Genomic DNA, 27,543 nt, shown 5'->3' on the forward strand with positions numbered 1-27,543 from the left:
TTTTCTGTTTATTTTGGTGCTATGTTGTCTTTGAAAGGTATTTCCATAATTCTGTCATGGTATTACCATAATTCTGTTATTCTTAAAATACGAATCATGGTACTTTTCTAATTGGATGCATAATCTGCAAAATTATGCTCTGTGTAGCCACTTAAGAGTGGCTTTTTGTAACTGTTGAAACCCATGTAAAATCTAGTTTGCTGATTTATGCAGTGCAACTTTTTTTTTTTTAAATGTAAACGCTGTATGGAAATTGTGTGTTTTCACCTCAGCGGATTACGGAAATCTGGCGGCAAGGGCAAGAAACAAGAAAAAGAAAATCTAAGAGGCTCTCTGGATAGCAGGTAGTTGTTTTTCTTGTTTAATACACACATACTGCATTCCTAAAATGTTTAACCTAACAATTTCTTTAAATCTGTCATTATTGTTTGACCTTAAAGTGCCTTCAAGTATAATAGTGGTAAAATTCTGTGAAGATTAATATAATGATGTGGCAATGAGTATCTAATCTCATGAAATAAGAAAAATACATAGAATAGTATAGAGGAGTCAGTAAAGCAGGATTACGTTTTAAAGTGGCTCTTACGTTTAACACGTTGTACCCTATCTTAAATAGAAAAACTATTTTGCTTAGGAAGGTGAATGTTGAGTAAATTAGCATATTTTTTTTAATTGTTAAATTGTGTGGAATACTGCAAAATCTCTTATATTTGTGTTGTTCGGTAACTCATTATTTTGAATGGGCATTTGAAGGCAAGTATCAGTTTTCAGTTTAAATTTCAGTGGGTGAAAATGAGTGGGGTGTGTGTTTTGTGTTTGTTATTGTTTTGTGGGAGGGTTATGCGTTTGGGGGGTGGAGTGAGGTGGGTGGTGGTTGTTGTTTAAACACAATCTACTTATTTCAGAGGTTCCCGAGAACTGTTGGAAGACTCTGGCAACAATCTATCTGCCTCGGATTCAGATTCCCCTGTTCCTACTTGCATGCCTTTCTCTTGGTTTGGAGACAGCCACAAAGAGCCTCAGATTTCTAGTAGCAGCCTGCATGTTACTCAGAGCGGGCAGGACAGTTGCGATCACAGCCAAGAGAAGAACAGAAGCAAGGTAAAAATGACTAATTTATGCTTTGAATATGAGTGTTGTGTCTTGATAAAATAAAAGCATCAGTGCTTAGTATGTGGAAGCTTCATGACTTAGTCCTTAACCACATCACCTCTTACAAAAGGCTGCAGAGGTTTGAGACTTACAGCCCTCACAGGCAGAGACTGTGTGAGTGTTCCTATTGCCTCCTGTTCAGTTGAAGCATCAGAGGGGGCTATTCAGGCTGAAGTAGCATCTAAGGAACAATCACAGGGTGTTTTTATCACTGGCTTATAGCGCTAGAAGTAACGCTAGCTTTAGGATGCTGTAGTTTTAAAGGCCAAATCTGTTTCCCTGTCTAGTACTTGGGAGGAGTGTACATAATAGAGGTCAGCTTCCCAGGCATTTGGCCAACCAGTTTTTACCACACCAGTCTGTAGGGGTGGAGTACCAGACAGGTGGATGAAGATAGCATCCTGTTTCTCACGGATTTAGTATTGGAAGCCAAGAGACACATCTGTAGAACACACTCTCTTCTAGGAAACTGCTTCTGAGTAACTGGTAGTGTTCTAATAATTTAAAGCCTTTTAACCAGGTCTTGAGGGAGGCTACACAGTTCAGTCTATAGGCATAAAGTTACCAACTTTACAGTTTAAGTGATTTGGAAAAAATGGCTGTAAATAAGATGTTTACATGTGTCCTGCCTAAATATTTTGTTAAAAACTGTTTCAGTGTAAGACTCTTACTAACAGTCTTATTAACTTACATTCCTCCTTGTTTCCTTTGGATATTGTCAGTTTCAAAATTGTAGCTAAGTGAATAACCTCGTAAGTTACATTTATTCTTGAGTTTCACAGTTTTTCTTCACTTTGGTTGTCTCAAGCACCCTCTGAATTTTTCCTTCTGTGTTAGTAGAGAGAAATGAGTTACAAATGTAGAAGAGAAACTTGCCAGGTTGAAGTCCTTGAAGTCACTGATACTTTGCATAGATAACAGATAACAAGTGGACAAGTGGCTTTCCATGTTTCCAGATGCTGATGGCACTAAAATGCTGTTGTAATACGTATTTTTTAAATTGCCTTCTGTTTACTTAGTGTGAATTTACAGTCCCTGTGGCAGGATTAAGCTCTCTGCATACTTAATTTGTAAAATACACATAAACTGGATTTAGAACCATGCAGTGCTGTACGAGAGCAAAGGAACTTAAGAAGAGTAGGAACTGTTTTCTCTCTGAAGTAGAATGACACTTTACAGAATACTGTCCAGTGCGTGCCAGTCTTGTGTACTTAGAGCTCCTGCGTTGTTTGCTTCTGCTGAAGCCTGTAGTGGCCAAAAGACGTTTCTGTGAATAACCCAAGGATCTTAGGACTGCAAGATCCATGTTGAAGGGGATATGCCTACACTTTGGTACAGATTTTTTATTAAATAGGAGCGCCTGGTTGACCTCTTAATGTGCTGTTTTCTGTATAGATAAACATTCAGTGGTTTAGCTTTCAAACCTGTTGGTTCAGAAGAGCCCATTCTTCCCCTCTTCATTTCTCTTTCCTTTCTGATTCAGATAATTTTTCTGAGCGTAGTGAAAGTCCCACTGCTGCGTTTCTCCTATGAGAACCCATTATGTGCTTAAGCACACCTTAATGTGTTTATATAGACACTGGGTTATTTTGACAACCAGAAAGGTATAGATCTTACTAGCTTGGGTCCCCTCTTCCTTTCCACATTGCCCCGAAATAGTAGCTTTTCCTTCTCGTCGTTGTACATATAATTTGTTTATTAAGTTAACCCTCCAGGTGGTTTCTTGCCTATTGGGTGGGGGTGGGGGGGTTTGGGGGGGTTTTGTTTGTTTGTTTTTGGGTTTTTTTTTTGTTTCCTTCTTATGCTCCAGTATGTAATTGCTGCTTGCTGCTCTTTTCTTTTCCTTAGTGCCAGTTGCAAACCAGCAGCTGGAAGAATATACAAGTCTTCAGCTGTCTGACTGCTTTGTAAAATGGTAGAAAGCTGACCCTGTTAAAGAACAGATTCTCATAGTTAATTGATCCTAAAGTCATACTCCATACTTGGCGTCTCCGAAGTCAGGCTGTTTCTACTTTGTAGCGTTTGGGGTCTTCTGTAAAGATGGTAATGTGACAGTAGCTACTGCTTAGGATGACCAATCTTTGTAGATCTTAACCTGCATTTGATAATTAAGTTTGCATTACAGTAACAAGGCTTTGGCAGGTAAACCTCACTGTGAAAAAGCAGTAAAACTGAGAAGGAAATGTGCTTGACCACTCAGCAGTGAGTCTTGTTGCTAAAACAATGTAACAGCAGGGATAAAATTATTTGCCCAGAATTTAAAGAAAGAATACTGCTTTTTCTTGATGTCAACTCCATAATAGTTGTTGCTCCTGTGTGTAGTATCCCATATGATTAGGTGAAAGCATTTGTTAAAGAGCAACTAAAAGTAGAAAACCCTAAAATAAGAACTTTGTTATCTGAGGAAATCTAATTGCTGTACTGAGTCTTTCACATTTTCTATAATTTCTGTAGTTGTGTGTTCATATTGAGGGTGTAAGGAATGTGATTATATTTTAACCATTTTCTGCTTCTGCAAATTTGCCTCTTAAAATTACTACACCTAGAAGGATTTTTTTTTTCTTAAAGTGATACTGAAGTTAGCCTTAAACTTAGGATTTGTCAAAGTAATGAATCAATTTCTTGTTGCTTGTGAAAACTAGAAACACAAGAACTAAAATCTTGTGGTATGGGTGTTTGCAGACTCATCCAGCCTTGAAATTTCTAAACTACACTGTTAAATTAGTCATTTTAAATAATCTGCCCCTTGATTTAGTCCTGTTCTGATACAATACAACCACATACATAACTGTTCATGTTAGTTATTTTTCAGAGCATTATTTAGCTTCTGTAGGCTTGTAAGCAGTGCTTAATTTTCATTGCAGAGAAGAACACTGTAGTGTAAACTATTTATGTCCTAGTACCTTGAATCTTAGGAAGATTAACTATGAAACCTCTCCTATCCAAATTCTGTGCTTTTCAAGAATCAAAAATCTTTGCAACTGGCTCTAAATCCTTAAAAGAAAATTACAACTTCTTCAAACTGAATATGAGCAGAGGGAGGAGAAAACATTACAACTGGTGCTGAGAAGCTTTATTTTTGGTTATGTTTTCTTCATATTTTTTTCTAAGGTCTCATTAAATATTGTGCTCAAATTTTGATCCTGTCTTTTTTTTTTTTTTTGGTACAGTTTTGTTTGTGAGTTGTTCTCCAGTTGCTGTGCAGAGGTAGAAAGAGTGAACTGAGTGGGGCTAAAAGAAAAGCTCCTACATAGACTTTCAGTTTGGTTTGAAATTAATTTGAGAATAGTTTAATGGACAAAGTATTTGGTTGTTGCTGGTAATACTTTTTACAGCTAAAAGATGAACAAGTCCCTAAAATATAATGTAACTAATGAAATATTGTACATGGTAAATAGAACACCATTTTTTTGGTCATGTACAGTACCACACTCTATGAAAAGGTAGCAGGAAATCTCAAGTTGTGGTTGGGGGTTTTTGTTTGTTGGGTGGTGGTGGTGGTGGTTTTGTTTCTTCTTGGTTTTCAGTTTTCTCTTTTTTTTTTTTTTTAAAGACTGTTGATGCATATCAGTAATTTAGAGTAAAAGGGAGTGCGAAGATCAAGTATTCACCCCCACAACAAAAGTAGAATGATCTAGAAAATTTAGGGTTCAGGTTAAACTGAACACAAATAGGGAAGTGCTCAAGAAGGACAACTGCAGAAACATAGTTCTCTTGTAGGAGCCTAAGTTACTCAGGAAAAATGTCTTTTACATCAGCTTAACTTGGGATCTCAGATTACTTATGCATATTAGGGATATGGTATGGCATCCTTACAAAGTGTAGCAAGTTGATTGCAGGTATAGAGAAAATTAGAGAAAATAATGGTAAATAATTGCTTACTGTTTGTCAAGAACATAGAGTAGTGCTGAGAGATACATTTTAGAACTGCAAAAGTAGGAGGCATGCTTTTGGCAGAATTATTTTTCACTCACTGAAGAAAAATAACATAGAGGTCAGGATCTGAGTTTAACGCGGAGGTAATCAAATTAGAAAATATTCTGGGAAACACATTAGCATTCTTCTGAAGGATTTTTACCAAACCTGGTGTGAAGTTTTCAGGTGTAGCCTCTGGAGTTTTTTCATAGTCTTCAGCTTGAGTCACAGGCTGTGGGCGACCTGCTTGAGGTTGTGTGAGTACTGGCTGCTGGATGAATTCAAATCAGGATCCTTCTGCTTTTAGGTGCTAAGCAGTTGTACAGATCCAGAAGCTTCCTTTAAACACAGGCAAAGTATAAAAACTGAATGTAGACAGTAAATGCTGTGAAGATTTTACATTCTTTCAATATGTCAGTTCTTACATTTAGTCATATTTCTAACCTGAATTTTACTGGTACATAATTTTAAAAATTTTAATAGTACTTTTGTTAACTTATTAAGAAATAAATTAATAAAAATCTTTCAGAAGCATTTTTTATTTTGAAAATAATTTGAGCTGTCAAACTGCATAATTACTGTAGATTTACAGTGTTAAACCATTTTTTGTGAAGACATCTCAGTAACTGTTCAACCTCTAAAATGTTCAGCTTTATTACAGTGTTTCTGCAATATTTAGTACTTTAACTGTAAAGATGATTTTATCTAGCTTGATACAGTCCATTTATTACAAATTTCTCCTAAAGGTGTTTTATATCTATGTAGTATTTTTTATCTCAAGGTAATTTTCAGATGACATGATTCTGTGTCTCAAATGCAGCCACCTCAAAAGTGAGTCATGGAATCATAGAGTGGTTTGGGTTGGAAGGGACCTTTAAAGGTCATCTAGTCCAACTCCCCTGCAGTGAGCAGGGACACCTTCCACTAGATCAGGCTGCTCAGAGCCCTGTCCAGCCAGGGATGGGGCATCTACCACCTCCCTGGGCAACCTGTTCCAGTGTTTCACCACCCTCATGGAAGCTCTTACAACGAACAGCAATACAGTGCAGTATCTTAATTCGGAATTTGAGGTTTGGGGAAAGCTTGTCCTTAGGCAAGCTCTGTATTCTTTATTCATGAACTAATTTAAACCCTGATCTGCAAGCTGCCGAAAGCTCCTTGCTATTCCAATTCTCAGTGTATGTCAGGCGAAGATAGTGTTTTTGTTTCACTGTCGACTACAATGGTTCCATAGTGGGCAACTAGGAAGTCTACACCTAGTTCTTGCTTTCAGGAACTTTGTAAGTTATGGGGACACTTCTGTGCCATGGAAATCCTAATGACCATAAACAATTAGGACTGATTTTTATCTTGCCAGCAGAACAGCACCTTCTGAAGCACATTCATAGAGCTTGTGGAGGTGTCAGTTGGATACAAACTCAGCATGAATAATTCCACCAAATGAACCATAAATCACTTCTCCCCAAGCGTGGTATGCCTGCTGGAAACGTAACCACATGTATTTCCTTGTGTACTTTAACACCGTTTCAGGTTATGCTTGATTCACAATGTGGTCTCATTGGGGATATTGCTTTAAATTTGTTATTGTTTTTGAATTCTGAAGTTTAAGAAGAGCCAATTCAGATGTTTGACGTAGTGAGTGCGTTTCATATGTGATCTAAAGATTGATTTTTTTTTTAACCAAAAATCACAATTATTAGAATGTCACCGTATGACCTGCTTTTCCAAAGAGTGAGTTAATAAAACATTATTTCCACTTGTTTGCAGAGTAGAATTGTCATAGATGATACATACCATAGCAAGCCAAGTTGTGAACTTTCAGGGTTAGTGACAGAACCAAATCTGTCAGGTCGTTCACACACTTTAACCTTCTCTTCAAATGAGGTGAGTTTCAAAGTGTGTATATGTGTCGTCTTGATGTTGTTGTTCACACCACAGCATGTTTCATAGAAACAGATTTGTGTAATGTGAAACTGGATGGCTGTTTCCATATCTGAATGTTGAAGGGCACTGTAAACAATCATGAGCTGTTCCTGAACTAAGGACTAGCAGATGCCACATCAGCTTTTCTGTTCTGATCCTAGTTATATCATAAAAGTTGGAATGAACTCTCATTTTAATTATAAATATAACAACTTTCTGTTCCATTAATTTAAAGTAACTTCCTGGGTGAAAGAAAACTTTCAGCAGCATTTTAGACCTTGCCTTGCCTTCACATCCATGCAGGTTTGTTTTACCATAAAATTACATCTAAATAAAATCAACCAAAAGGGAAAAGGGAAAAAAAAAAAACAAAACACCACCACAAAGACAGAATATAGCAGTTCTGATATGTAGGTAGAAACAAAATTAAAACATTATGAAAAACTTAAATGGTGGATCATGAATGTGGGGGGTTGTTATTAGCTATCTTCAACCAGGCTTCTGTGAAAATCTTAAAGTATTGCAGTAATATGTAGCAAGTCTGAACAGTCTTATAAACAGTACTGTAAATATGAAATCACTAATGTAAAAATCTGGGGCATCAGAAATTCATCAACTAGTTTACAGTTTTTAGTAAATAGTAGATTCATTTCTTGCAGATTTTTATCAGAGATGACAGTCATAGATCTGAGGAAAACCAGAGTGCTCCCTGCAGCCTGTTGAATGGAATAGTTCATTAATGGAATTTGTGTTTCTAAAACTTTCATGCAGTATAAATTGTAAGATTTTAACAAAGCAAAATATCTTCTGGAATCTTGTTCTTGATCAGTGTTACAACTTTCAGTAAACCTTTCAGAATTCTAAGACCCAAACAAAAGGTGTCTCTTAGTAATTGTGCATGTGTCAAGTGATGATACAACCCCTTTTTTGTTACAGATGAGTCTGATTCTAGTGTTCTCTCTAGTTCATATGTTGCTTATGTGTATGACCAATGAAAATTGTTTGTACCTTTTCAGTAATTACACTAATTATCAGAGTCTGTTCTGAGGGTAATGATAAACTGGTTTCTCTTTTGGAAATCAGCATGCATGACGAAAAATACACAATTCTCTTCTTGGAGTTTTTAGTTAGCAGTACAATACATTGAGGTCTAGGAAAAAAAAGAAGTAACCAATCATAGCAATTTTGAGTATTTCAAATCCTTAACTTGAGTCCTTCACAAGTAGAATTTCTACCCGGTGCCTGTTATTCAGATGGGTTCGTAAATACCCAGCAGGCATCATGCTAGCTAGGGTAACAACCCCTCTTGTCAGAGGAATGGGATACTGCATGACGCCTGACAAATCCTGGAATTGTTACTGGACAGGACATGGAAACACCTCTTAAAAATCTAGACAGGGTCAGCACTGAGGAGTCTGGCTCTGCTGGGCAGGTACTCACAGGCAGTTTGGGGAAGTGATTGCAAGGTGGTTGTTAGCAGACAGCTAGTTAGAGCAAAGGCACCTCCAAGTCCCTCCTACCCTGAAAGTGTTTAAGCTGTTAAATGGTCTGATGATGTTTTCTTCGGGTTTGTAGTTTTTTCTCTTTAGGGCCTTTAGTATTTCTGTACTTGCTTTCTGAATCACCTGTGTGTTTATACAGGAGCACATGTTTTTCTCATGCTTCCATAAGTAGTTTTAGTTCCGCTTTCTGAATTTGATCTTTGTGTGCATGTGGTGGCTGCTCTGGGGACTGTAACTGGTGTACAGACAGCTTGGGATAGTCCTTCTGCCTCTGAAAGGACAGTAAACAGTTGGGGGGAAAAAATGATGTAGAGGTGTCTTAGTGACCAATAAGCATTACTCAGAAATCTGTATTCTTCTACACTTCTCACTTTCCTATTCATATTCTGAAGAAAAATAGCTACAGATGTGCTTTTCCCCCGTGCAGTATTCAAAAATACAAATTATGCAGGATTAAATGTGTTCCTGTTCACTTTCGCTTCTCTGAGGAGATGATGCCTAAGTTTTTTAACACAGATTCAATTTTTGGTACTACGACTTCTGGTTTTAGGGTTGTGTCTTTGCTGATGTGAAGTAGGAGGAGTTTGTTAGCAACTGGTGATGCTTAAAGCCTAGACTGGAATCAGTAGGTGAGTCTGGAGGACTCCTGCATGGTATTAGCTGCTGTAATCCGTGCTGCTTGGAGGAACTGGTGTAGAGAGCCCCTGAGATACTGTTGGGGACTGCATTCCCTGGCGAAATGAATGAATCTGGGCCTCTTTGACAGGAGTACACCTTCTTCGAGTACTTAGGATCTTGAAATTACAGAAGCAAAGTTGTTGTATGGCTATCACAGATTAAGTGAAACTAGTGAATGAGTTCCAACTGGAATAAAACATTTTACACGCTTATCAGTGTAAAGGAGATTCTATATAGATATCCCTAAAGGATGGGGGTGTGTGTATATATATAAAAAAATATGTATTTTAGTATTTCTTGGTGATGATAGGACCACACATGAGACTGAGATACAGGTCAAACTTGAAATGTAGGAAGTTCCCCTCCTTCTGTGTATTATTCGTGAATGCTTGTTCGTATGAGACAAGAAGTTACCAATGTCTCTCTTGTATTACAATGTCAGGTTGGTTGAGGAGTGCTGTTTCTAGGTTGTCTTGGTGCAGGTGCTGTATGGAGCACTTCAAGCAAAACCTCTTCTGGAGCCCTTTGCTGTTGTTTTGTGAAAATTGCTATTCTTATGCATATCGGGAAGGTGGATGTGTTCACCCTTGTTCTAGCTACATGAGCATTTTAATTTGGATTAGGAGTTCATTTTTGAAGTAAATCTGATCGTCCCCACTTGCCTGACTTTTTGATTCATCTTGGAAATCAAATCAAATGTGCTTCAACAGTCTGCCTGGTTCATTCCAGCTGCTAGTGGCCACTCGGTCTGCGTGACCAGACTAGACCTGTCTGGAAGTGAAAGTCCTTTTAAATGCTTGTAGTGTTGATTTTGGGACCTTAGCACAAACTGTTCTGCTCTACAAACTTGTTCCTATTTATCTGCCCTACCTCCTAAGGTAACCACTGTCCTTTGCTTCACGGACCAGGGAAAGCAAAACTGTTTCTTATCACGAGTATTCCTCTGATACATCAGAAATTTAAAATTGTAGTTGTTTCTCCTTGGATGAGTGTTGCACTCTCAGATCCAGTTTATTCTATGATCGGGTCACGTGATGGGCAGACATCTCACTGTCTTTCACTTGCAATTACCAGAATTATTTGTTACATTCAATCAACGCCCAAATTTTCCATCAAGGGATTTGGATTTTAATAGATCCCTCTGGTTGGGAGCTGTAGTTATTCGCCTGAAACTTGAGGGTCACATCTCAAATCCATGACTAGAAAGATGCTCATTTCCATGTTATCTGCTTACAAATGACGTGTAAGGCTGGCTGGAAAAAGTGGGCATACTTTCCGCTCTGCTGCAAATATGTTTGATAAGCACGCGAAGCTGACTGGCGGAGCAGTCCACAAGTCTAATCCTGAGCTACTGAGATACCATTTTGGGCAGTTAATAAAACTTCAGGTGACTGATATTTCTGATTCAGGTATCACACTGGATATCTTCTGTACAGACATCGAGCTCTGTTTTATGTAGCTTTTCTTTTGTGATTAAGTAATAGCGTGTTTCAGGGTGAACAGCAGTACCTTTTTGCCCTCAGAAGCCAGCTGAAGTTGAAGTAGGGAGCTTCAAAAGCTCTGGCAGCTGGCAAAGTGTATTTTCAGTGAAAGGCTATAAGCTCTTACGTTTCTGAAATGGTCTTCTACCAGGCAGACCCTTTAAAATGTTGACATGACGGCATTAGATGAAAGAATAAACAATCTTCTCTTTTTAGAAATGCACCACATTTAGTAACACTGTACTTGGAACAGTCATCAGATTTACTGACTACTAGAATTGCTTTTATTCTGGATTTCCTGCACTTAACAATATTCAGTAATACAGTTTCAAGTGCTGTTTGATTCTCCTTGATGCTGTGTAAGGTACTGTATAACATCAGGACTGAGCTACCTTAACTGACTACCTGAGGAAGGTTGTTCATTGTTAGGATACATCAAATCTAAGTGAGTGCTTTGCTGTATAATTTCTTGCAGAAAACCATTTATGATCTCTCTTTTGTGTTGCATGTTGTAGTGTCATTTTGTTTATAGCAAACTCCTAGGCAAACTGACTATAAACTATGATCTCAAGTCCTTTTGGAGCTGGAGTATATTTAAAAATGTATTTTGTTAATCACACTCAATTGGCAACTGTAAATCAACATATAGTCAAGTAAAGCATTGCTTACGGTGACTTTTCTCAATTGGTTAGGCATTAGATGATGAATTTACAACAGGAAAGCAAAATCAGTGGCACAGTAGACCTATTTCTGAATGGACCACCCAGCAAGTATGCCACTGGTTAATGGGGATGAACATGGAGCAGTATATTACGGAGTTCACAGCCATGAACATTGATGGTCAGCAGCTAATGCAGCTCGACAGTGACAAGCTGAAGGTATGTCCATATCCCAGGGCAGGTGTGTATAAACTTCACTGCTTTTTCATATTTTTAACCTGCAAAACCTACTTTCCTGTTTTTATGGCTTTTTAAGAGTGAGTTTTGCTTTTGAAATACTTGGAGTTGATACAGTTAGATGAGAATTTAGGATATGATTGTGCAGTTAAAGATCACGTGGTTTTAATCAGAAAAATACCAAGTATTTCTTCCCTGTTTACATCTTGAGGAAATCAAGGTAAACATAATTCCCCAAGGGGGCTTGATACCTCTATCATCAATCTCAGCATAAGGTCATATCAAGGCAAGATCCAGCCAATTCAAATGCATAGAACTGTGGGATCTGGGTTTAGAAATCTTTTTTCCAAATTCCTCTGCAAATGGGAAGGTTAAAATCTTATCTGGTGACCTTTTACGTGTTTTTACTCCTGTCTATCCTAAATCCTTCTTTTGAGCCCTTTCATGCCATTTTACCCCTGGAAGCTGCACGGTATGTGCATGTCCCTTTATAGTGCTAGTAAATTCGTTCCGGTGTTTTTTCTCATTATCACACTGCATTTTGGACAGGCAAGATATGTGACTAAAATGAAGTTCATTGGTCTGTTCTGGCATAAGGGAAATAACTAATTATCAATAGTAGGATTTGAGCATTTTAGGGAGGTGAAGAAAACCCAGTGTCTAACTACAGTCTCCAAAATCTATTCATTTTAAAATAGATATGCGAGACTAAATGTCCTGTATTTTGTTAAGTAAATATTTCATTGGACACAGAGGAAATACCTGTCACTGCTCTGTCAAACGACTGTCTCCGGGGAATTCTGAATAGCTTACTTGACACCCTGTGCCATTCCCAGTTCCCTAGAGTGTGAATGCTGCCTGTAACTTGGAATCGGGCACTGCCACCTGCTGATCCAAAACCGCAGCGTACCGTGTACCTACTGACCATGCTTTTTAATAAATCAATTTAGAGTCCTTAATAGTAAATAATAGAGTGGTTACTGAACATAAATTGCTGTTGCGTAGAGCTAGCTAGAACAGTGTTTTGAGCCTACTGACGTTATGCTGTTTGCTGGGCATTCTCAGGTGTCGACCTCTCTGTAAAATGCAACAAGCAGCTGTTACTTCACAACCAAACAGCTGTAGGCCCTCCCTTCCTTGCTTCCCTTGTTACAGGTGGTCATTGACAGTGCTTATTTGAAGAATAAGGGGCGGTCTTGCAGCAAAGTGAATGACGCTTTCTCAAACTGTTCGTGCACAAGCCCCGCTGACAGCGCTGTTGGAAAAACTGATGATGTTTGGGTTTTTTTTTTCCCAAAGGCTTTGGGAGTTTCCAGTCAAAATGACCGCTCAACAATAAAGAAGAAAATTAAGGATATTAGAAAAACCCAAGAAAAACTGGAAAAGCAGAAGGAGAAGGTTCAGAAGAAGGAGAGAGAAGTTCGCAAGACTGGCAGAGTGGTCACCACTCTTGAATCAAGCTGCTAAAATGACCCTGTTCTATTTTAGCACAGACTTGCTTCATCTTGAGGAAGTACAGCAGATTTGTATATAATTGTACAATTGAGGGAGGAGGGAAAGTGCAACAGTTTAACATGGTAGGTGGTTTTTTACTTTTTAATTATGGTCCCTCCCCATTACAACCCAATAAAATGAAATGATGTTTTCAGTACTTTTATTCCTAGTTGACTCTGCCTGTACTAATAGACAATAATTGGACTTTCTGCCTTAAGTAATAGCTGTGCTTCTAAGACCTCATATGCCCTTTTCATTGAAATTGATGTTTGTGAAAAGTAGAATGCTGTATTAAAAGTCACTCCACTATTAGTCAACTAGCGTTTGGTAAGAGTTGAATCTGATAGAGGGACAAGAGAGAAATCCTGCCAACAAAATCAGTCTGTGACGGTCTGTTTATCTGTTGCCACTAAAGATGTATAGTAAAAATTAAGTTTAAGAAAACAGTAATGTCACATTAATTTAAAAAGAAAGCATGTATTTCAAATTTATGGGTTATTTTGTTTAAATTCTTATTTCTGGGATTTTCATTCAAAGTTCACTGTAATAGCACGTTTTTGAATTTTATTGTTGCAATTTACTGAGAAATAACAAATACTAAGTAGTTTTCACAAACTACATACACTAAGCATAATAAGTTTTCTGTACACTACCCATATGGTGTTGGGACAAGGTTTAAACCTATAAATAAGATTTTTTTAACCTATTTTTCCTAAATAATACATAGTTTTATAGATTTATGCTATGAATAAGATCAATTTGCAATACATGTATTTCTCTTTTCTACCTGCTACAAGATTTTTGCGGACCAAATTTATATATTTGCTAATTTTAAACTATACTGTTTTTCAAACTTAAGATACTGAGGGAAGAATTGTAGGAAAAATTATCACTGAAGCACTGGGTTTCTGCATTGTATTTAAATGTTCAATTGTAGACTGCAGATTGTTTCTCTTTAAAGGAGGATTTGATTCTCAGAATAGTTTAGAACATGAATTGGGTGTTTTGTATATTTACATGCTACTTTCTACAGATACTTCAACAGCACTTCCTTTAAATAGATTATCCCAGCAGCATAGGCTAGTTTAAATAGCGATTCCAGTATAGAATGGACTAGAACAAAACTTACGTAATTAGTTTATGTCAGCCAAGTTCTCCTTTAAATCTATGGACTCTTTTTAATTAAATGAACGAACTTCACTGTTGGTGTTCACAGTTGTTGCTTTTTGTACAAATGTCTTAGGACTTTCAGCAAAAGGACTGTGTGGAAATGCTTCTGCACACTATGCACTTCCAAAATAAAGTTTGAAAATCTTGGTAATAATTACTTTTAAAAAGATGTTCAATTTTCAGTTCTGTGCCTTAAGAAACAATTCTTTGCTCGAGATTTAACCTATTTACTTTGTTTCCAGTAGCTTTGAGTTTGTACTCCAAACTTACAGACCTTGAGTCAAGAGAGGAATGCTGCCCTACTGATATGAGAAGGGAGTACGGAATGATCAGATGCTTAGGATCACACACGTAAAACCACCCTTTGATTAATTCAGTCAAGGAAGTTTATTTCTCGGTTAAGTAATTTCAGGTAGAACAGAGAATATTGCTACAACTATGTGTTAGCTTTTTCCTTTAAGCCTGCTGAGCTGAATGTTGGACCCTGTGCAGAGTTTGTTTCTCAGGAAGGAGACTGGTGGAAATAATGGTTTCAAAGGTTTGCCTATGTGCAGAGCTGTTGTAGTTAAAAGGGGCCACAGCAGGGATGATAAACTCACCTGGCACCTGAGCAGAACAACACTGATTATCACAGACTGCAGCATTTCACAGCTGCCCGATGCTAAACAAGAAGGCTGGCTCTAGGGAGCAAGCTTAGTACCAAGCCACAAAATCACCCAAGGGAAAGCTTTATTTTTAAAATAGTTTTAATGAATAAATGTAGTGATTTTCTTTCAAAAAATTAAGTTAACACAAACCAAAATTAATTTTACAGTGCAAGACTGAGCTCATTTGCATACCAAACTATTAATCTCAGCATCTGGATAGCTGAGCTAGTATACTGATTTTCTACAGTGATTCACTTCAACTTAACCAGTGTGCTAACAATGACTTCAGTACAGCCATGAAAATATTAGACACACCAATTCTCTTCTGAACTTAAATCAAAAGTAATCAAGGATCAGACTTACAAGGAGGGTTAAACACTGTAAACCAAAACAGCGCCACAGTTGTGTTTTCACTACAGTCATTCGGGTGGCGGGTGAGGAGATAGATACAAGTATAGTTATGTGGCAAGCTGTTCTAATAATCAAAATTCAATCGGTAGCTAGCTGAGAGCATGACAGAAGTTTTTATTTCAGTGATACCGTATGAAATACTTCAATGACTTTCTAGAAAGTGTTAAGCTTTTCTTTGAGAACACCTCTTGTAGTTCTCAGATATTACTAACATCAGTTCATGAAGTTTAACTTTCACATGTCTCGATGTTCAGCTTTAGAGTTGAGCTTTTCAAATGCCGGCTGTAGCTTTCAGCTTTAGCTTAGCAAAAGCCATAGCTGGAAGCATTCCCTGCAACACCTGTACAGGCCTCGCTTTACACTATGTGGAATATCTCACACACAGCCTCTTGCAGGGTTGAAGAAGAGAACAGCTATAGCTTCTCCTCACTTGTAGCCACGACTGAAAGGTATGCCATCCTTGGAAAGAAGAAAAATAGCGATCTCTCCAAGTGCCCACAAGCTTGAGTGGAGCAGGTAACAACTGTTCTGGCAGCAATTAAGCTAGAATAATCCTCCCTCGGAGTGTCAGTTTAACTGTGTATATAGCCCACGCTGTACATCACTCCTGTTAAAGTGACCTACGTTAGGCTGACCAGCATATAAAGCCATGTGACTGTGTTGCTGAAGGAGGCTAGGGAGGTCACAGGTAATAACCTTTAATCTGGCTCGGCTACAACCATAACAGCATGACTTCAATTCCTAACGTACCAGCTCTTCCTTCACTTCCGGTGTCTCGCCTTCTGCTCTGTGCACAGCTAGTGACCTAGCAACATTTAGGCTTATTCTTTATGAGAGGGATTACGGGTGTCTGCTGCAGAACAAACATCACAGAATTACATGCAATGAATTAACGGGGAAAAGGGTTTAGTTCTCATTGTCTTAAACTGCATCACTCCTAAAGTGTTTAGGAGTGACTGGGATAGAGGCACAACACAGATGTGTATGATTTGAACAAAGCTGGCACAATAGGCATTAAAAGAAGTTGAATCCTTTATTAAAAGCAGGATTTTGTACCTGAAATGTAGTACTCATTCCCATTTATCTTCCCCAGTATGTTTTGTGCCTTTGCCTGAGTAACACGTTCTGCTTACCTTATTTTTGTTAAAGTGTGACTTCCAGTTACTACATAACCAAGGCAGATCACAAATACAAAGGTATTTTCAAAAACTATTAATTCCCCTTTTTGTAAATACTCCTGAGAAGGTAGCTTTTAGTCAAAGTAAGAGAGAGGCCCTGTTATGGGCAAATTTTAAAAATCTCTTTATTAAAATAGTTTCATGTAGAGCTGTAACCTGGCATACCTGAGTCTGAGATCTTAACAGGGCTGGGACACTGATCCTGTGTTTCGGTATTACCGACAGAAATAGAAGCAAATGCCAGACAGTGTATCTGTAGTGTGCACACGCTAACGCTGCTTGCTAATTCAAAATGATCATGGCAGGATATATTTTTCACATGTATTAAATATTCACATTACAACCAAAGAAATATGACTGATCCCACATACCTGAGATACATTATACCAGTGGTAGCAGCTAGAACTGATGTTTTCAATTTTTCTTAAATCCCTACAGACCTAGGTGCGAGTTCTACAGCTACAACAAACCTTGATGCAGGGAAGGTGTAGGCAACGTATCTAACTTTGCAAAACTGGGCTTCAGCATGCTTAAGATGAAAGAACAGAAAGTGCCTATAAAACCTGAAATTGCTGCTCTCTTGACTTAGCTACTGAAAGTAGTCATTAATAGAAAGTGGAACACGTGAAGTGTGACCTTCTCAGGTAAAATTTAGAAGTATGTACAGGTTTGGGGTTTCTTCTTGGGTTTGGGGTTTCTTCTTGGGTTTTGTGTTTTGCGGTTGTTTTTTAATTCCAGAAAAGAGTAATTGCATAAAACCTTCTGATACTTCACTTAAAATTACTTTCACATATCAAATGTGGTTCAGCATCTTGGTTTAAATTGGGTCTGTTTTCAATTCCCTTTACAGACATACCTACTTCTTACAAACTGTTGCAGAAAAAGCTATGTACTGCGAAAAGTGGTCATGTCCTTTGGCTCGCTGCTCGGCACGCACCAGTCATCTGCTTCATGGTTTGCTTTATAATGTTTCCAGGCTGCTTTGTTATATACAGGGAGTCTTTCAATTGATTCTGTTGATAAGGCCTGTAAGTAGAGAAGACCGTGGCTGACAATTCTTTTGAATCAAAGTTCAAGAAACAGAGCCAGGAGTTCCATTAGCAGTTACGAGTTGCTGATAAATTTAAAACAGTAAAGTGTTACATCATACCTTTATGTAAATAACTGCATCCGTACCATAGCCTTCTAAGGAATACAGTTTCAGGTCTCCTTGGAAGTACTGTGCATACAGACGTGATATGGGTAAGCCATAACCAAATCCAGCCTGATCCAGAAGAAAAAGTGTATTTTCATTAATTGAATCGATCAGTGGTGGTTTCTGGTTTTTCTCAGCAGGTAAGTAGACAAACTAAACGTGATATTTGACAGTAAGAGAAGGAGTTCAAATGTTAACTATTACGCGCCCCAGAACTATTATACAGCCAAGAAAGGGAAGAATGCATGGATGGTTGTGATTATGAGAAAACTCTTTTACTGCTTCGTCGGACAGGGCTGCAGGGTAACACTTCTTGTACCATGACGGTTTTTTCAAGAAGAGATGACACCATTAGAGAAAACTGCAGAGTCTGTCTTCAGTACTGAGTGTTTTTAAGATTAGCAGCTCCATGAGGCTTAAGTTAGATGCATTTCAGCATCAGCGTATACATAAAAAAGGCCCAAGAAGCAATGTGTATGAATTTGTAGCTTATACTCAAATTCTCTCAAGCTCTGTCTGCAGTAGCAGGACACAGTCCTGAAGCATTAAGTGTAATTTTTTTTATCTACTGAATTTTAGAAGTAATCTCTCAGTGAACATACACAACACTTCCCTGTAAGACCTAGCGTTTAATGAGTTGCAGTCAGATAAATGCAGAACACCACATACATTTAAAAAACACATTTTGACTCATGCAGTGTGAGAGAATAAATTCAGGAAAGCTGTTCAGAGCTTCCTACTGAGAGCTAAGGCTGTATTTCTTGTGCATCTATTAAGTTCACGTGAGACCAAAGTAGATTCTTCATATGCCCTGTCACATCTGCATACCTTCATGCTTGCTGGGGTGGTACAGCTGGTTACACAGTACAAATGAAACTGGCCTTGATCTGGTATCATTGCTATAATTATTTTTTCTTTCATTCAGTGACCACAACAAGAATTCAGAGTCCTGTCCTTACTGCAGTACATGCAGCACAGCTCAGTGTTCTACCTGAGGTAGCTGATCTTTACATTTGGTAGAGAAAAACAATCTTGAACAAATTTAATTTTTACTATTATAAGATTTTATATAATTTTCTAGTTATTTTCAGAAAAAAATACTTGAATTAAGCTGTAACATTCAAACAGTGATACTCATGGTATCTGTAACATCAGCACTCCATAGCTTTGGCTAAACGGTTTGTGATAATTAGACATATCCAAGATAACAAGGTACAAAAGGTTTGCGTACCAAAGGTGTAGCTCGTGATGTCTCCATGCGGGGACGTGGAGCTGTGGAATACATATAGTTGAACAGCCGGTCAATTTTCCTCATGGGAACACCTCCACCACGATCGCTCATCTGGAACAAGAACGAACATGTAGCATTATGTCCCTGAAGGCATTTTTATAAAAGACAGCTTCTCTCAAACAACAACCCAGAAAGTTCAGGTATAATATAAAGTTGTCCCTATTAAGTTACAGGTTTTCTTAAATTCTCATCTCTCAGCTACAGCACTGACCAGAGAAAGATTATCCAAGCCTATTAAATACTACCCTAAGAAGCATTCATAATCTCTTGAAAGCAAGAAAATTCTACTTAAATTGTGCATTGATTTTATCTTGTTCATAACTCAATGTTGTCTGAAGTCAGTCAGTATCTGTACCTTTTAGCAAATGCCAGGTTCTGTGTATTTTACCTTTATTCCTTAGGAATACTGCCAGTTAAAACCTATTACCGAAGGAGTAAATCAGAACAGTTGGTTTACTACTGTTGGGTTAGACCTATGGAAAGGGCAGTGCTTGCAGCTGGTCTTTGAAATCCAACATTGATGTTCTTAGAGAGAAAGAAGAAATGACTCTGCAAAGGATACTTCAGGAAGGTCTGATTTGCATAGAATACACAATGTTTATTTCCCTTTTTCCAGTTGTGTCACACCTGCATAGCTCTGTCACTGTCACGTACAAAATGATGATATGACAGTGGTATAAAGTCGTGATTGCTTACAGACTCGGCCAGACGTGAGCATGACAAAAGCTTGGAATTCTGTTGCACAGCCTTCCCTGTGACTGTGCAACCTCTCCATGAATTTCCTACTGATGCAGTATGTCAAATTCCATACTGGTCTTGTTACTTACATACTGCATCATCACATACAATCTATTGTTGGAACCACATCAGCAGCTAAATTTAGAGATATGCTGCCTATGACGGGGGAAAAAGCCAACCAAAATAACCTTCAAAATAATGAAAAAAGTGGGTACCTTCACAGTTAAATCCTCATTTCCCAACGTGACGTGTACATGAACTGGAGGATAAATGCATCGATCAGCATTATGTTCCATGGTGGCTCTCATTGCATTCTGCAATTTTCAAGTACAACTTAAATCCTGTCCTTACCACTTTGTATATTATCTTAAAACATCTATTTAGGAAAGTTCCTTTTATCACATATTGCAGAATCAGGATGAATATATATAGCTTCAGAATAGGGGTTGGGGTTAGTATTTCTGGTTTATGCAGTATTAGTATTTATATAGTTTACTAGAATACACAGACTTCCAATACTTACTTTTTTAGAACAAACATCTGAATATTTTAATGTATAGTTTTATTTGTAGAATTCTTTATAATGCATAGTACATGCAGCATGACACAGAGATAAAGACTGAACTGCTTGGGGAAAGCTCTATAGGACCTGTTACACATTGTACCAGATTTGAAGATGTCCCCAAAATCATACATCTTATTCTCACCTGCTTTATCAATCAATGTCTGTGTACATTTTAAGGTTTTCTGACAAAGCCGTCTACTGAGATGGTGTCAGATGTATTCACTGGCTAGGCAAAGGAGATACATCTTCCAAAGCTGTTCATTTCCTATGCCGTTACTGTTTGTCTAAATAGTACAATTTGGGTATCTTCCTGCACTCAAACAGCAAAAGGTTTGCACTTGCAAACACACTGCTATCTAGAATTGGTTCAAAAAGCCAAACTACAATTAAACAAACATGTATAAAAGAATTGTGTAATAAGTGCACAGACCTTGAAAAGTTCGAAAACCATGTGATAGAGATGTGATGGCACATACACCACCTGCATGGGCTGTCCTGGTGATTTAGCTGGAGAAAAGAGAGTCTAAATAATTAAACAGCAATCTAGGTATCTTTTATTCATTCCCACCATAATTCAAAATGTGTATTTCTACTGTTGAGGGAATTTGCACATGGAAAATTTGAGCAGAAATATTTTGAAAAGTTGTATGTTAATCAAAAGTCATACTCAAGATTTTCAAATGCACTTGCTGCTTTAGAAATTAATCTTAAAACCCACCGTGGCATCTCTGATTAGGGCATGTAACAGTTGCTGTTACCTATGAGGCGGTTGTCATGGACTCATGACTCATGGACTCAGGCTTTTCAGGTGGTGGGAGAACAAGAAACAGTGAGTGTAAGATGAAATAGCAGAGGTTCAGAGTGGACATAGAGAAGAACTTTTTCACCATGACAGTTAAATTGAAACAGGTTGCCCAGATGTTATGCAGCCATCATCCTTGGAGGATCTGTAAGACAAAACTGGATAAAGCCCTGAGCAACCTGGTCTGACCTTGCAGATGTCCCTGCTTCGAGCAGGTGGTCAGGTGAGAAACGTCCTGAGGTCCCTCCCAACCTGGATTACTTTATGATGCTATAATGCACCAGATAAGCTGTGCTGTAGTCACTATTACTGGATTAATTTAGAAATCAGCTGATTAACAAGCAGCCTTAACAAAAATTATATAGACAATTCTGTCTATAAAACTGGCCTAGTTTTTAAACTTTTTTTTTAAAGAAAAAATTCTAGAAAATACATCATGGGAACATGTTCGTTATATCAAAAATTAAGGAAACGTTGCTTAGAAAATTCTGCTGGCTCTTAAGGTTGTTTCAGTTCAACAGATTAATAATTTCTCACCAGACTCTGTTAGTGCCCAGTGCTTGATCAACATAAACGTCGGGCTAGTGATGTCGAAAGGTCTAGAACAAATTATGTACCTGACAAAAATTAAGGGGGTGGGGGTGGGAATCACACGTCGAAATACATTAGGTTCCTGTCCTCAATTCCACCTCCCTCCATGCCTCCCCGCCCAGCTTGCATGTCTAAGGTTTAAATAATGGTCTCCATGCTCAGCTGTGGGCAAGGAATGTGCATTTGGCCTGGGTCAGGTTTAACTCACCTTCACAATTCACTGAGCAAAAGGTCACTCCTTTTATAAAAACTGAACTATTTGTTCTGGCTTCTGGAGCACATACACCATTAAATGACCCTCGGTGCAGAGAATGGGCATCACCGGCAGTTTCCCACAAATGTTTTTAGTATCACGCTTCAAAGATGGAGAGAGGGAAACCCTTTAACCTACATACAGAATGACAGGTTTTGTACAGTAGGAAGAAAAGATCTGGAATGTGTAGTCAAGGCCACACTTGCTTTGCCTTTAGCTTCACAGGCCACGTTACTGTGGTTGCACTTTGGCTTTTGCAATTACTTGTAGAAGCAGTTTTGATTGCTTGTTTTTGTAGGTCTGTCTGAACCTGGCGTTCAGTATCTTGAAAATTACTCTAGTGAGCAGTGTCAGAAAGGCTCGTCAGCATTCTGCAGGACTGCAGGGACAACAGCTAACCTGAGATCATAGCAACACAGTTGTAAACGGGCTTTTTCGAGTCACAGCCAATTGGTTCAAATAATTTTTACCATGACCTGAGCGTCCTGTATCTAATTAGATCTAACTAGAACTGTGATAGCTAAATAAGCAAGAGGAATTAGAATGGAACGTTTAGTACGAATTTTAAGGGTGTCACCAGAAATACAGAGAGGGTGAGATGCAATAGGCAGTGTAGGGCAAAGACATACAAGGAATCTTAGGGAGGGAAGGAGGCTGCCAAAATTGGTTACATCGACAGCTGTAAAAACTTTTCTACTAATTTCAGCTTTCTAATTAATGGAGGAAAAGGGAAAATCTTGTGCCAGATTTAGAAAGAAAAACACAATCCCAAACTATTTATGACAATACGTAGAACGTGAGGATATGAAAAGTGAAATGAGAACATTTCACCACCAGCTACTTGAGAAGAAGCCACCGCTACCTTCAAGGGAGTGGCTCGTCCCCTGTGCACTTACCATTCAACTCTTCGAGGATGAGTTCTGGAGAGCTCATGTAATATAAATCACAAAGTCTCTTGGCACTTTCATAGCCATCTATAATAAAAACACAGGAAGTTAAATTTCCCCCTCTGCTTTTTTTTTCCCCATCCTTTACAGTTTGCCAAAAAGAGAAACAAAAATGGAAAACACTGTGCAGAGATTTTGTATTTTCTCACAAAAACTGGGTTTATAGGGAAAAGTGACAAAACTGTATTACACTTTAAATGAAGCTTCTGCTCCAGATAGGAAGGAACTAAACAGTATACTAGTATCTAGAAGCGTATTGGCTCTTCATACAGACCTTCAAGTAAGTGTTCAGGAATCTCGTTCTTGTCTGCTGAACTTACCTCTAATAACTTCAACAACATTGCAGCTAGGATCAATGCTTCCAATGTGTTTTGGATGAGCTGGATTAATTTTCCCACCAAACAGTAAAGCTGCCAAAAAAGAAAACGCTATTTAATGTCCAATATAATTGTATAATTTTAATTTGTGCCCTCAGTTTTGGTAAATAGAAATTTATAGGCAATCTGTCATTCCCATCTTTACCATGCTTGAAAGCCTACTATTAAGTATTTTAAGAACTGTGTTAAGAATGAGTTTATAAATAGCAAGGCAAACAGTGTACTCCTAAGGAGCATTTAAGTACGTACTAAGCACTTAAAAATGAACGGAAGATATACTGACATAGTACAGCTATCATTCCCCCTCCTTTCAACAACGGCACTTACAGTGTTGATTAAGGAGCATTCTGATTGAAATGCGACTCATGTAGAAACGGTCTAAGAAATACTGCACGTTCTGTGAGGTCACTGGATCAATGCCAAAGCTTTCCTTGTACTCTATAACTCCTTGAGCCATCGTAGGAATTACATCATTGTGTCGATTCCGGATTTTTATCACAGTATCTGTAAAACTAAAATTCATATGCTGTTAGTATTTCACTGCCGAGTGAGTTAGTACATCTGCCTACAAAAACAAAGCAGGTCAGCGTATGGCAATGAGATGACAGGTCAGTCTTTATAGCATATTTCAAGCAACTGGCATGGAAACAATCTGTAATCAACCATTATTGATTATTTATTTATCTTGATTACTGCCAAGAAAAAGAGAAAACTCTGCCAACTATTTTCATGCAGCTATCCCATGCCTGTCCAGCGGCAGTTATGGGCAGCCAGCGATGACCAACCTGCTTTACAGGTGAAAGTTCCGTACATCGCTTCCAACACCACCAGTGCAGAATTGGTAAACGTGTGGTCAAGTTTAACCTATTCATAGCTTCTGCAGTGTAACAAAAAAAGCCCTGACCAGAATGATATGGCATAAAAGCGCTTTTTTCCATGTCTTAATGATGTTACTGCAATTCCTACGTAAAGACTGGAGGTAGCTGAAGTTTTTCTTAAGCTAGCCTTTTTCTTGCCAGTCCTGCATAATATCAGCATGGTATTAACATACGTGGCAGCAAATCCTTACCTATGAATAGCCCCTGAATCTTCTGAGCTTTTGTCCTTAAAGTCAAGGATCTCCTGAAGACTTTGGACATACCTTTAAACGAAAGAAACATGACAAAGACCAGTTCTAATATGCCTCTCCAGATCCCTTTGGTTAGCAATTTACGGTCTTCCCAGGTTGCTTTTTTCCAAATCATTATATGTGACCTATCTACTGTGAATTCTGTTAGATCCTTTTGAATCTATTCATAATGTCTTCTTCCAAAATTTCCATAGCAATGAATTCCACAATTTAATTAGAATGCATAAAAGATCTTCCTTGTGTTTTAAACCCAGTAGGTGATCACTTATTTGCAGCCCCAGTGAGTTCCTGTTATTAGAAAATCTTCCCAGCTTGTTCATGATTTAAGTAGTTCTGCCATCTCTTTCCTTAGATGTGTTTTCCAAGCTGAAGAATTCTATTTGGTTTCTCCTCACGTAGAAATTGTTCCAACCCTCTGATTATCCATCTTGGTCTTTTCTGTTCAGGATGCAGTGACTAAAACTGCATCCAATTCAGAGGAATAATGGGCTAACACAGTGGTACAATTATATTCCTCCCCATTCACCTAGTTCCTAACACTATTTGCCTTCTTGCCCGTCAACTGACATATTCAGAAAATTATCCCCAGTACCATCTGAATTTCTTTTTCCATTGCAAGCAAGAAAGCATGCAAGGAGAGGAGGTTCCTCCCTGTGCCTTACTTTGTCCAAGTGGAATTCATTTCCCATTTGATCAATGTCATTTAGTACCCTGAGAATTTAAGCATTCGTGTTTCATTAAGAGCCTTCATCCTCACTGATAGTTCATTTTATATTCAGTCATCTAATAAATTCCAGTTATTCACAGGCAGATTTTCTGTTTTCTTGACTTTAAAAGCCTTTCCAGATAGCCATGTGCCTTTAGCAGTTGCCTGGCAATCTGGTTTGCTTCACCCTACAAGTTTATGCTTATGTGTAAGTTCCTTACTAGAAAGCAAATTTTACTTCAAAGGATGTCATTTTTTTTTATATTAATAGCCTTGTATGCTTTCTGTTGTTTTACATATTTTGGCTTTGGTAGCTTCCTATTGCTCTTTCTTCCTATCAGTCTGCAATAACCTGTCTTTTAAAGGGTTTCTACTATTTTTCCAAGCATTTTGTGCATTACCTTGCTTCTGCTAGTTTCTTCAACTAGCTTATTCATTCTAGGTAAGTCCCCCATTAAAGACTGTTCTGGTGGATTTTGGTTTTACTCAACTCATGCATGACCATCTGCAGTATTTACTGATTTTTAATTCCCTTGTGTGTTCTCTAATAGCTCCTAAAGGTTGAGTTTTTTTCTCCAAATCAGTAAATCTAGTTTCTGATTTTTGTCACTTTGGGGTATTCACTCAGTCTGTGAGTGATGTTCATGTAACGAGCACATTAAATGTTCTTTCTGTAGAGAATTAGTTCCCTCAACTTGCATATATGCAGAAGATCACCCTTAAAGGTATGAAACGACTCCGTTCTTACCAGCTCTGCACCAGCTGAACTGATGGTGTTCTTAGGAGGTTGTCTGGAAGCAGGCTTATTTCCTTCATTATGTTTGCCAATCTCACAGGCAACTCTTGTCGCAGAAACATAAATGAAGTCTTCTCACAAGCGTTTTCAGATCCTAGGACCAAAATAAATATGTGACATCAGAACTAAATCAGTACTTATGGTAGAGAACTACACAAACTCTTACTTTCTTGCATATGAGGTCTGTGGTTTGGCTTAACGTTGACTCGGCCAGTCTGCTAAGCCAGTGTTTCTTCCATGGCAGCGGCCCGTTTATATTTCAGAATGTAAACTCATACTGAAACCTACCACCCTGTTGTGGTAAGGAGAATCTTCAGTATGTGAAGAGTATCTAGTGCAATACCTGCAGTCCCATACTGTTCCACTTTAAATGCTGCTTCTATTCACGTCAATTGTTCCTTTTACTTGTGGCAAACATTGTTTGGAACTAGCACAGTGTGTCATTCTGAGCATGTGAGAGGCAAATGAAACCAGCAGAGGAAACTATTTATGGGAAGGATGCCTGAGGAAGTATCACGGTCCCATACACCCTGCTTGATCACTGATCTTACTGAAGTAATTCATACCGGAACACCTTCAGAAAACACGTTCTTTAACCTCCTTTTCAGCTAGGTCTGTTGTAGCTTAAATTCACTGTCTTGAAGGAAGACAGATGAATGAATTCACATGGTACAGAGAGAAACAAAAGTAGGGCAGCTACTGTGCTTAGTCATTACAACAGCAGTTCTCCCATACGTTTACATTTTTTTTACGTTTCTAAAAGCTGCACCTGTTGGTAACAGACTAGTCCTTTTATAAGGAACAGGTGTCGTCTGTGTGGGTGGCAATTTGATGTGGTTCTGAAGAGCTCCATTTGCCCTCGCCACACTTGTTTTTACTAGGCCAGAAAGGAGGGTGCTGAGTGGGGAAGAGGCTGAGAAATGCTGCACCTCGTTCTCAGCCAGACTTCTTTCTGGACTTCAGGAGTGTCACATAAACATCATCTGAACCTCCTAAGCTGTTCATCTGCTGCAGCGAAGCACATACCTCAGGCTTGGTGTTTCACAACAGGTAACTCCTAAAAATCAATTCTGTTGCTTCTGCTCAGTCCACTCCTTCCATTTGGCAAAGGAGAGTTGGGGAAAAAGATTAAAGGAAGGGGCATGGCAAAGAGGAAGCTGGGAGTGTCTTAAACAGGAAAAATCTTCACCAAATTAAAATGGAGCAGTTTAGTCCAATGCCTCCAGACTCAGATACGTTATAAACTAGGCTGATGGGAGACCGTCAGTTAACTTGGTGAATAGCGTATAAAATGTTGAGCAGAGGAAGTGGATAGGTAAGAGAAACCTCGTTAAGTCTTCCTACTTATACGAAGTTGGGGTCCTAGGATTAGTTCTCTGATGTTCTGCTTAAGGAAACGTAAAAAGCAATAGAACTGTTAGCTAGTTCAGTGTTTATACATAAATATACAACGTTTATGTGAACAGTTACGCACATGAGAGTGCCTTGGTACAAAACGGAATGCATTTCGGTACGGCTGTCCCTGAAAAGGTTTCTCGGTGTGACGCACAAGCCCCTTCTCTGTGTAGTCTTTGCTCAGCAGCAGAACAGAACAACTCCTGTGGTCCCTTTTGTTTCCAAGCTGTCAGTCAAACGTGGGAGCATTACGCGTGGTTTTAGTGCGGAGTGTCACGCTGAGCGTCCTGTCACCGATTCAGGGCGAGATT

At 38.5% G+C, this 27,543-nt stretch overlaps 2 protein-coding genes across 2 annotated transcripts; one reads left to right on the forward strand and one right to left on the reverse strand.

Moving 5' to 3' along the window:
• The first annotated feature begins 246 nt into the window (after nucleotides 1-246).
• Nucleotides 247-14,380, forward strand: LOC104514168 (sterile alpha motif domain-containing protein 14-like). Its single transcript, XM_010157746.1, has 5 exons — nucleotides 247-344; nucleotides 906-1,101; nucleotides 6,835-6,951; nucleotides 11,344-11,529; nucleotides 12,847-14,380. The coding sequence occupies exons 1-5, from the start codon at nucleotides 247-249 to the stop codon at nucleotides 13,012-13,014; spliced, it is 765 nt and encodes a 254-aa protein (XP_010156048.1). The 3' UTR covers nucleotides 13,015-14,380.
• A 2,952-nt stretch (nucleotides 14,381-17,332) lies between these two features.
• LOC104503634 ([Pyruvate dehydrogenase (acetyl-transferring)] kinase isozyme 1, mitochondrial) lies at nucleotides 17,333-27,116 on the reverse strand. The gene is made up of 11 exons (XM_010157745.1): nucleotides 27,091-27,116; nucleotides 25,790-25,948; nucleotides 24,276-24,347; nucleotides 23,534-23,718; nucleotides 23,150-23,239; nucleotides 22,779-22,856; nucleotides 20,667-20,743; nucleotides 19,887-19,985; nucleotides 18,874-18,984; nucleotides 17,598-17,711; nucleotides 17,333-17,473 (listed from the first exon to the last, which is right to left on the reverse strand). Exons 2-11 carry the CDS (start codon nucleotides 25,897-25,899, stop codon nucleotides 17,333-17,335), a joined length of 1,077 nt encoding a protein of 358 aa, XP_010156047.1. The 5' UTR covers nucleotides 25,900-25,948; nucleotides 27,091-27,116.
• Between the last annotated feature and the right edge of the window lie 427 nt (nucleotides 27,117-27,543).

The sequence above is a fragment of the Eurypyga helias genome, unplaced genomic scaffold (genome assembly GCF_000690775.1).
Source record: "Eurypyga helias isolate BGI_N326 unplaced genomic scaffold, ASM69077v1 scaffold47468, whole genome shotgun sequence".
Classification (NCBI taxonomy): Eukaryota; Metazoa; Chordata; class Aves; order Eurypygiformes; family Eurypygidae; genus Eurypyga; species Eurypyga helias.

Bases quoted from the DNA above. Each gene is read 5' to 3' on its own strand.
- LOC104514168 (XM_010157746.1), top strand. From the start codon at position 247: ATGGAAATTGTGTGTTTTCACCTCAGCGGATTACGGAAATCTGGCGGC. The intron at 1,102-6,834 runs GTAAAAATGACT...ACTTGTTTGCAG, and splicing joins AAGAGAAGAACAGAAGCAAG to AGTAGAATTGTCATAGATGA. The intron at 6,952-11,343 runs GTGAGTTTCAAA...TCAATTGGTTAG, and splicing joins TAACCTTCTCTTCAAATGAG to GCATTAGATGATGAATTTAC.
- LOC104503634 (XM_010157745.1), bottom strand. From the start codon at position 25,899: ATGTTTCTGCGACAAGAGTTGCCTGTGAGATTGGCAAACATAATGAAG. The intron at 24,348-25,789 runs GTAAGAACGGAG...TTTCGTTTAAAG, and splicing joins GTTCAGCTGGTGCAGAGCTG to GTATGTCCAAAGTCTTCAGG. The intron at 19,986-20,666 runs GTCTGTGCACTT...TGAAAATTGCAG, and splicing joins TGGTTTTCGAACTTTTCAAG to AATGCAATGAGAGCCACCAT.